Source organism: Nannospalax galili, unplaced genomic scaffold (genome assembly GCF_000622305.1).
Source record: "Nannospalax galili isolate Female #2095 unplaced genomic scaffold, S.galili_v1.0 scaffold891, whole genome shotgun sequence".
NCBI lineage: Eukaryota > Metazoa > Chordata > Mammalia > Rodentia > Spalacidae > Nannospalax > Nannospalax galili.
In genome coordinates, this window is record NW_008330576.1 from 20,431 (window position 1) to 30,882 (window position 10,452).

General features: G+C 38.8%; 1 protein-coding gene across 1 annotated transcript in view; it reads left to right on the forward strand.

Moving 5' to 3' along the window:
- The window catches only part of Casc4 (cancer susceptibility 4), a gene marked incomplete at its 5' end in the record, with an annotated part of 10,124 nt that extends 2,215 nt beyond the window's left edge, over nucleotides 1–7,909 (forward strand). The window contains 1 exon segment of the mRNA XM_008849127.2: nucleotides 5,516–7,909. Coding sequence (XP_008847349.1) covers nucleotides 5,516–5,586 — 71 coding nt within the window.
- Nucleotides 7,910–10,452: the final 2,543 nt, after the last annotated feature.

Below are 10,452 nucleotides of genomic sequence, written 5' to 3' on the forward strand. Positions count from 1 at the left end.
GGTCTTTTTGAGACAGGGTCTCCCTGTAGCCCCAGCTGTCCTGGAACTCGATGTATAGATGAGGCGTGGCCTCAAACTCAAAGATACACCTGCCTCTGTCTCCCAAGCCTTGGGATTAAAGGCGTGCGCCACCGCACCCGGCTAGTAATTTTTTTTAAGTAAAAGCAAATCCAGAATTTTTTTCCCTCTGGGCTGCCTCCTTTAAAGAATAATTTTACTTTGACCTATGGGTTAGTTTATGATTTCATGGCGTCTTACCGGCTTACTGTCCTAAGTTCTTACAGAGTATTCTTTGGGCGCTAGTCCTTTCTTAAATTCAAAGGGAATGTATGAATTACTTAACAAATGTTTTTATTTTTCCTTTGGCATTTTATCATGCTTAGCAGTTACAGATTTTGCTACATGAACTAAAATTATAGTCTATATAATTATCTTTAGTATATCAGTTATCCTATGTCATTTTTAAGGTAATTTTGTAATACTTTATAAATTGTTGATAAAAACTTGAATTCTGGGTAGAGTGACTACATGAAACACAGATTCTAGTTACTATAAATGATAGCTCACTGCAGTATTCCAAAAGTCCTATGGAGCTCATGAAAACTGTGTATAATCATCATACTAAAGTTCTGTTATAGCGGGGCTGGAGATGTGTAGTTCATTGGAAGAGTGCTTGCTTAGCATGCGCACCTCCTGAGTTCAATCCTTAGACATGCACGCGCAGATGTGCACACTAAAAAGCCCAATTTTGTGAAACCCTCCTTATATTTAGAGAAGACTTTGTAAATAACTGCTTTTGCATACATTATTTTGAAGTAGGAAAAACAGTTGCTGTCCCTGTTGTACTGAGAAGGTAAATTATAGGTCCAATGAAGTTTAAGAACTATGCTGTGTTTAAGTGTCCAAGCCAGGAGCAAATTTCATTGTTTTCTATTCCCAGACCTTTGCTTTTATCTCATTTTCTCTGTATTTATTCATGTAAAAATCCAGAAAAGTTAAAAATTTTCTTCAATAGCTTTTATTCTTTGTAGTTTTTCCTAGTGATTGTTTTAATTACTAATGTCTTGAAAAATGTGTTTATAGGCATAAATTGATACTGCTTTATAATTCACATTCTAAGGAGAACAATCTGGAAAAATGCTTGTGATTATTTTCCCTTTTTGAAACCAAGATTTTTTTTTTAATCAAGTACAGAGTATTTTAATAAGAAACTGGTTGTATGGGCTGGAGAGATGGCTTAGCAGTTAAGAGGTCTCTTGCAAGAGGATCCAGGTTTGGTTCCCACCACCCACATGGTGGTTAACAACTGTCCATAACTCCAGTTCCAGGGAATCCAACAGCCTCTTCTTGCCTCCCTAGGCACATGACATGGATGCACTTACATATATACAGACAAAACATTCATACACAAAATAAGAATAAATAAATTTAAAATTGCCATGTTTACAAAACTATAATGTGAATATAGATATAACTTCAGGCTTTACATAATAGACGAGGCAAGTTATACTGTTAAAGATATGTGATATCAAGCTAGGCCTGTTGGCACAGGCCTTTAATCCCAGCTGTTTTGGAGGTTGTGGATGTGGACAGGGGATTGCAAGTTCAAGGTCAGCTGAATCAAATTTAGTGAGCTACTATCTCAAGATGAAAAGCAAAAAGAGGGCTCGGCCTGATGGTGCATGCCTTTAATCTCAGCACTCGGGTCGCAGAGGCAGGTGGATTTCCATGAGTTCAAGGCCAACCTCATCTACATAGAGAGTTTCAGGCCAACCACAGCTATATAGTGAGACCCTGTCTCAAAAAAACAAAAAACAGTAAAAGAGGACTGGGGATATAGTAATAGAGTGCCTGCCTATCATGTTTAAGGAGGGGTTTATGGATTTCATCCCTAGCAACACAAAAATGAAAAGCAAACAAATATACAAATGGGCTGGAGATACAGCTTAGTGGTAGAGTGCTTGCCTAGCATGTAGGAGACTCTGGGTTCAATACCCAGCATGAAGGAAAAAAAAAAAATGATGTGATCGGTGTGTGTGGTGGTGCAAGCCTTTCATCCCAGCACTTGGATGCTGAGGCAGGTGGATCTCTGTGAGTTCAAGGCTAGGCTGGTCTACATAGTGTGTTCCAGGCCAGCTGGGGCTACAGGGAGACCCTGTCTCAGAAAGACATAAATAAATAAATAAATAAATAAATAAATAAATAAGTGGTCACTTTATAGTACAAAAAGAATTTATATACATACATACATACATACATACATACATACATACTTATTTTTCTTTTAGACAGAGTCTCACTGTAGCCCTGCTTCTGCTGCTAGAGTGCTAGGATCAAATGCGTGCACTGGAATTTCTATGATTTTAACAGTAAAGTTGTTGAAAGGGAAAAGAAAGTTGGTTTGTTTCACACTATTTGTATTGTGTATGAGTGTTTTGCCTGCATGTATGTAAGTATATCCATGCGTGCAAACCTGTGGAAGCCAGAGAGGGCGTCAGAGCTCCTGGGTTACAGATGGTGTTAGCCACCATGTGGGTGCTGGGAATGGAACCCTGGTCCTCAAGAAGAGAAGCCAGTGCTCCTAACTGCTGAGCCATCTCTCCAGCTCCTGGTTTGGCAGTTTTGTAAGACCAAAATAGCAAGTGAGAGGTTGAAATAGGAGGATTATGGGTTTAGTTAGCCTTGGCTGTATAATGAAATTGTTTCAAACAAACAGTAACAAAAACAATGCATATACTGCACAGGGAGCCAATGTCTCAGCCTCTTATTAAAATGCTTTTTTTTTTCTTTCTTTTTTCTTTTTTTGGTCTTTTTGAGACAGGGTCTTCCTGTAGCCACAGCTGGCCTGGATTCACAATGGAGACCAGGCTGGCCTTGAACTCATAGATATCCGCCTGCCTCTGCCTCCCGAATGCTGGGATTAAAGGCATGGGCCATCATGCCCAGCTTAAAATGCTTTTCGTTCTTATTCTAACATAATTTTAATTATTTTGAGCATTTATATTTCAAATTCTGTAGTTTGCAGCAAAAACTAGAAAAAGGATTGTTAGTAAGAGATACACTGGCAATATAAAAATGGTAGCTGACAGACAAGGAGGCTGTAACCAGAGTCATTTAATGAGCTACTCAAAAGGCTTTGAGGGTCCTATAATTTTGTGCAATTCCTTTTTGGTAAGGAAAAGGTTAAGTTTTAATCCATTTAGGAAGTCAAGGGTAAGCTATTTGCACAGAAGCAAAGAATTTCACTGAAATGTTAAATACTGGGATTAGGAGTGACTTTTATTTTCATGTCTTATTTTCTAATATTTTCATTACTAATTTAGTTTATCATTAGAAGAGATGGTGGTTAGTTTTTGAGATAGGATCTCAAGTAGCTTAGACTACGGGAACTGGCTGTGGAACTAAGGATAGCCCTGAACTCATTTTAAAAATTAATTAGGGCTGAAAAAATAATTAATTAGGGCTGGAGAGATGGCTTAGTGGTTAAGAGTACTGGCTTTTCTTGCAGAAGACCCTGGTTTGAATTCCAGCACCCACATGGTGGCTAACAACTGTCCGTAACTCCAGCCCCTCTTTGACCTCCACGGGCATTTCATAATATAGGTGCAGTAACACATACTCAGGCATAACACTCATACACATAAAATACAAAAGTTTTTAGAATTTGTAGGGGCTGGAGAGATGGCTCGGCAGTTAAGAACACAGACTGTTCTTACAGAAGACCTGGGTTTGGATCCCAGCACCTACATGGCAGCTAACAACTGTAACTCCAGACCCAGGGGATTCGACAGCCTCTTCTGTCCTCCTCAGGCATCGCATGACACGGGTGCACTTACCTACATGCAGGCAATACACGCATACACATAAAATGAAAATACTATTTTTTAAAAATTTGTAAATCAATTAGTATGTGTATGAGTGGTTTTGCCTGCATATATGTCAGTGCACTACATGCATGCATGCATGCATGCAATGCCTACACAGGCCAGAAGAGGGCGTTGGATCCCCTGGAACTGGAGTTAGTTGCCATGTAGGTCCTGGGAACTGAACCCAGGTCCTCTAAAAAGCAGTCTGTGCTCTTGAACTCTTAATCTTTCTGCCTCCACCTCCCTAGTGCTTCCTTGACTTAGTCCTGTGTGAATCCCCATGGCCAGCTAAGATACTGGTTTTTAAAGACATAGGAATATACACAGAGGGGGCTGGAGAGATGGCTCAGTGGTTAAGAACACTCGTCTTGTTCTTGCAGAGGACCTGGGTTTGAATCCCACATGGCAGCTAACACCTGTCTGTAATTCCAGTCCCAGGGGATCTGACGCCCTCCTCTGACCTCTGCCCGACATTGCACAGCATGGGCGCACTTACCCACATGTAGGCAATACACACATTCACATAAAATAAAATTTTAAGAAATTAAAAAAAAAAACAACACAGAGGCCAGGTGTGGTGGTACACAGCTTTGATCCCAGCACTTGGGAGGCAGAGACAGGCAGATATCTGTGAGTTCAAGGCCAGCCCATAGTGAGTACCAGGTCAGCTGGGGCTACAGGGAGACCCTGTCTCAAAAAAGACAAAACAAAAACAAAACACACACACACACACAAAAAAACAAACAAAAAAAAAAAAACCTTAAAAACAAATACATTAGCTTAAAAAAACAAAAGTTGACGCCCTCCTCTGACCTCTGCCCGACATTGCACAGCATGGGCGCACTTACCCACATGTAGGCAATACACACATTCACATAAAATAAAATTTTAAGAAATTAAAAAAAAAAACAACACAGAGGCCAGGTGTGGTGGTACACAGCTTTGATCCCAGCACTTGGGAGGCAGAGACAGGCAGATATCTGTGAGTTCAAGGCCAGCCCATAGTGAGTACCAGGTCAGCTGGGGCTACAGGGAGACCCTGTCTCAAAAAAGACAAAACAAAAACAAAACACACACACACAAGAGTATCTACCAAAACTTTAAATTGTAAGGCTAAAACCTTCAGCAGCATAGTAATAAAATATGTATAGAAAAGGATTATCTCTTCAATGCTATGGGTTCCTAAAGTTTTGCTAACACTATGTATTGCTACATTTGTCTATCTTCTACTTACCTATCTATCTACCATCAGAGATTTGATTTTTGTTTTGTTTTTAGGCTTTTGAGGTTTGTTGTTGTTTTGTTTTGTTGAGAAAGGGTCTTATGTAACCCAGGTTGACCTCAAGCTCACTGTGTAGTCCAGGTTGGTGTTGAACTGATCCTTCTGTCTCCGATTCCCTAGTGGTGGGGTTAGAGGTATGAGCCACCACATCCAACTGAGAGTATTTGCTAAAATGAAGTAGTCTTGTGAAATAGGTACAGACTTTCCACTCTTTAGCCAAGCAGCTAAATAGTAGAGCACTGTTTGTAGTAGGTAAGAAATAAGAGGGAAAAAAATTTAAGGCTTAAAAAAATTGAGACGTTTTGAAGTTAGGTTTCTGCAGTAATTTTAAAAAACTTTTATTGATGCGGAATTATTTTACTTACAGATGATGAAGAACGAGAGCTTCAAATGGACCCTGCAGAGTATGGAAAGCAACGTTTCAATGATGTCCTTTAAATCCTAAAGGAAAAACAGAAACCCTAAATTGCTGTACAATGGAATCATTTCTACTTTGTCAATTTGACTTTTGTTGTAAAGCTCAGTTGTATCAGTTGTAAAGATACATTGAGATTTAAGGAAAAATTTTAATGGAGGATGTACCCATGTACATATGTGAACTTTTTCATACTGTATTATCAAAGCAGATACTTTTTTGGTTATGACACAGCTGAGCCAAAAACAGTTAATCTTTGCATTTAAAGCAAACTAATGTAAATTTCACATTTTATTAAGCCTAGTTTTTTTTTTCACAAATAGACAAGCAGGAGAAAATGGTTGTACAGGTTATATGTTGCACATAGTGTAGCCACAGTGAGAGCGGTTATTCAGCTGAACATTTTTAGGCACTAATATATCCCTGTTACCCCAATAGGTGTTCTCTTCTCTCTACCCCTCATTCAATGCTCTTCAAGGAGTTATGCTAGGTTGTTACACAAAAAGGGGGAACTGGATGCTAAACACTAGGCGACGTGTGGACAGAACCACCTCCCTACTCCTTGTATTTTACACAAATGCTGATGTGTTTGGGCAGATTAACTTTCAGCTGAGGCCTGATGAAAGTAGAGATCATCTTCAAAGACATAACAATATTTATGTTATTCCTTACTTAGTTCTTGAAGTTGTGGAATGCATGACTGACAATGTCTTTTTTTTTTTTTCAAGCAATACCAGTACTGTTTCACTATAGTCAGCACTGGCTAAAATTCTTTTTATTTTCAGAGTTGCAGTTGGTCTTCAGTTAAAGGTCAGATCCTGAATCTACAGTCAGTATTTCAAAGCTTTTCTGGTAGTTTTAATGATTTTATTTGATTAGACTTTTCCAGAACTACTAAATAAGGAATTTTAACAGGTTTTTATTAATGCACAAATAGAAGTATAGTGATGTCTCCAGCTGTTTTAGTAAGATAACCTAAAACTTTGTAATGAAATGAATCTTCGTAATTAATATTAAGAACCCACCAAACTCATATTGCTAGACTTACAGAATTATTTTCAATGCCTTTTATCTTTTTTTGACATTGTTCATTTTTTGAATGTGTAAGCGAGCTAATCCTTGTTTTTGGATTTCAAGCACTTTTAAGTATTTTCTTGCTCCCTAAAAATGAAAGGTTTTGATCATAAGGGGAAATTTAAGGTTGTTTTGTTTTTCAGAAGGACTACTGTTAATTGCACATAAACATGAAATAGAGGGGAGGGAAGGTAGCTCAGGGATAGTCCTTGCCTCAGATATGTGAGACCTGGGTTTGATTCCCAATACCAAAAAATAAAGAACAAGTAAACAAGCATGAAAAGTCCCCACACTAGGATTCTAATCAAAATTCACACTTACAGAAGAAATATATGATGTATTTGTTGAGATATAAAAGTTCTTATACTTCAGTTCATTTTACTTACTGACCAGTAAAAGATGCAATAACTTATTAAAATTTGCTTTTCTACAATATCAGATTATAAACAAAAGTTGAGTATGGTGTCTCATACCTGTAATCCCATTGTTGTGGAAGCAGAGACAGGTGGATCACTGGGGTTTGTCACCAGTCAGCCTAGCCCAGTCAGCAAGCCCTAGGGCCCAGTGAGGAGACACTGTCTTAAAAAACAAGGTGCATGGCTCCTGAGAAACAACCATTAAGGTTGACCTCTGACCTCCACATGTATGTGCGCAAATGTGTACCTGCACCTGCACACCTAGAAGACCTAGGTTGGGTTCTCAGCCTGCATACACATGAACTAGCATTTGCCCTTGCACTTCATTCTTTTGTTGTCTGGCCTACAGTAAAGTATGATGATCCACAGACATTTTAAAATGGAGTTAAAGGGAAGTTATACACACCCATGGACATTAGCATGGGGAAATAAATCTACAAATACTCCTAGCAAAGTTTCATATTTGATATTTTAGAAATCTTTACAAATGAAGACCATAAAATTACCTGCCTTAGTTCCTTTGTCATAAAAAAATAGTCACTTGGTTATATGGTAGTAATTCTACACAGCAAAAACTTCAGTTAGCAGCCTAGACATTTCTCAATTTTGAACCAATTGATATTTCTGACTGTATTAACATTTTAGTGTTATAAAATACTATGTGAATCTCTTAAAATTCTGATATTCCACAGTCTGTATTAGACATGCTATTTTTTATTTTTATAATGTTTTACTTCTGCCTTAAGATTTAGTTTTTTTTAAAATGTATTTTGCCCTGAATTATTAATTTGATGGGAATTCTGCTTTGAAAAAAATCATCACTTACTGGGTTCTAATAAATTAGAAGTTAAACTTGTTCCACTGTTTTGTTGATTCTGATATATATTCATAGAATTTACATAAAATGTAAATAGTTCCATCTTGACACTAAGATTTGAATAAATTTTAGCATTTAAGTAAAGGTAAACTAGAAGAGCAGAAGTTCTTAGAGTTGTTTGCTATAAGGTAGCTTATTCAACAACTCTTCAAAGTCCTTTGTGTTTGCAACATTGTTGGAAGTAGTAAGATAGGTAGGTAAGACAGACCAGATCTATTCTGGAATGTGGACACACACACACACACACACACACACACACACACACACACATATATGTATACAGGAGCCAGAGAACTTTAGTGATTAAAAAACAAACAAGCTGGGCATGAAGCATGCCTTTAATCTCAGCACTTGGGAGGCAGAGGTAGGGGGATCTCTCTAAGTCTGAGGCTAGCCTGGTCTACCTAGTGAGTTCCAGGACAGCTGGAGCTATAGGGAAACCCCCATCTCAAAAAAGACAAAAAATAAATAAATAAATAAAAGTCCAACTAGGGGCCAGTGAAATGGCTTAGGTAAATGCACAAGTTGCCCAACAGTTTAAGCCTGATGACCTGAAACCTACATAAAGGTGACACAAACTTGTTCTCTGACATTAGACACACACACAGAGTTTTAAATTTTCTTTTTATGAATAAAAGGTCCACCTTGGCTGGGAAGATGGCTCGGTCCTTAAAGTGCTTGCTATGCATGCATGAGGACCTCAGTTCAGATTCCCAGAACTCACATAAAACCAGGTATGGTGGCACCTGTCTGTAATCCCAGCACTGGGGTGGGGGGAGGGGGAGTGGAGACAGCTGGGTCCCTGGAGCTAACTGGCCAGCCAGCCTAGCAAATGCATAAGTTCATTGGGAGACTCTATAAAAAAAAAAAATTTGTTTTTAAAGTAGAAAGTGATTTAGAAAGATACCTCACATTGATTTCTTGGCCTTGACATTCATGCATACACATATACTGTACACACATACACACACACACCCCAGACAATGTTCCAAATTTTCTTTTTTAGAGAAAAATTCATTTTTAATTCAACTGACACTAAGATGCACATACGTTTCTAATCTCTATATATCTTATTATTACTAGTCACAGTCAGTTACTTTCTGAGCTCCTTGGCATCTGAGCATGGATATAAAGTCATCAGGTAGATTTCAATGGTAATGTTTTTCACATCTACTAATTATTAAGGAGCAAATTTTTATGCTTTGAGAATTTTTTAAAATTTATTTATACACCCACTTCCCAGATAGCACCCTACCATAGCCTCCCTCCCCCCACTAGAGCCCTTATACTTTGATATCCCTGCTACCGTCTGCTATGTTGTCAGCACCTCCAGCCATTTCCCACTACTTGCCCTTCTGGTGAATCTAGTAAGCCTATCTAGAGGTCTTTGTTTTAGGAGGGTCAGCTGTTCCTCATCTAGCAGTAATCAGTTGTCAATATTCCTTTGGATAAGATTTGGGTCTGCTATTCAATTTCCCAGTTCTATGCTGGTTACTATCTGGGAATCCCTTTGGCCACCCTGGCGATCAACTCAAAAGAAGGTATCGCTTTTCTGGCATTGTTGCTTGTTATGTAGCATTTAGCTATACATATGGACTCTTAAAGATTATATTGGCTCCTTTAATCTTTGGTTATGCTTTCCTTTTGGGTGTTTAAGGCCATACAGTTGGCCCAGATAAGCCAATTTATTTTCACTCTTAAGATCATTTAAGGATCTGTTTGCCTATGTGAAGATAAGTCAAAGGTCCTGCTCGCTCATGGCTGGCTTCGCTTGGAAGCATGGGGGAAATGATTCCTCTGTGTTGACCCTCCTCTTTATAGACTGGACACTGGTTCAGGTCCATCTGGTGGGGTCTCCTCGGCCTCCTTGATCAAGAGGACAGGTGACCTACCACAATTACAGGACATTTTAAGAGATGTTCATAGTCCCCTGGAACTAGTCGACCTAGGAGGGCAAGGAGCAAAAAGTGTCCTTTATGTCCCTCTGACCAAATTATTATAGGCCTCAAAGTATGTCTGTTAAACATCCAAGAAGGTTAGTTCCACCAGTCTGGTACTTTTAATTACTGTGTGCCATGTAGATAAATCTTGGGCAAAGACCAGTTGTTCTCAGATAAACCCTACCTAGACATATATTTCTTGATCTGCTATGTATAATTTGTCAGTAGGTTGTAGGAGTAATATGGTTCCCTCTGGTTTTCAAAACTAGCTAGGCATTGTTTATCTCTCGCATTGTCTCACCCTTCCATCATGGTTTTCCCACTTAAGGTGCCCCCATTTCCCCCCTTTCTCCCTTACTAATACCCTTCTCCTATGGTCCTACCTCTCTTGAGCTCCTTTCCCTTTATCCCCTAGGTTCCTTGTATACCCTCCCCAACTCCCTTAAACAAACCCACTTTGAATCCATATCTCCCTTATTAAGGCCTGTTTCCTACTGTTCTTCTCTTTCAGGTTCTTTCTTTTCCTTTACTTCCCTGTTTCATTTCCATTATCCTGGTTCCTGTAGTTATGTCTGGTTGCAT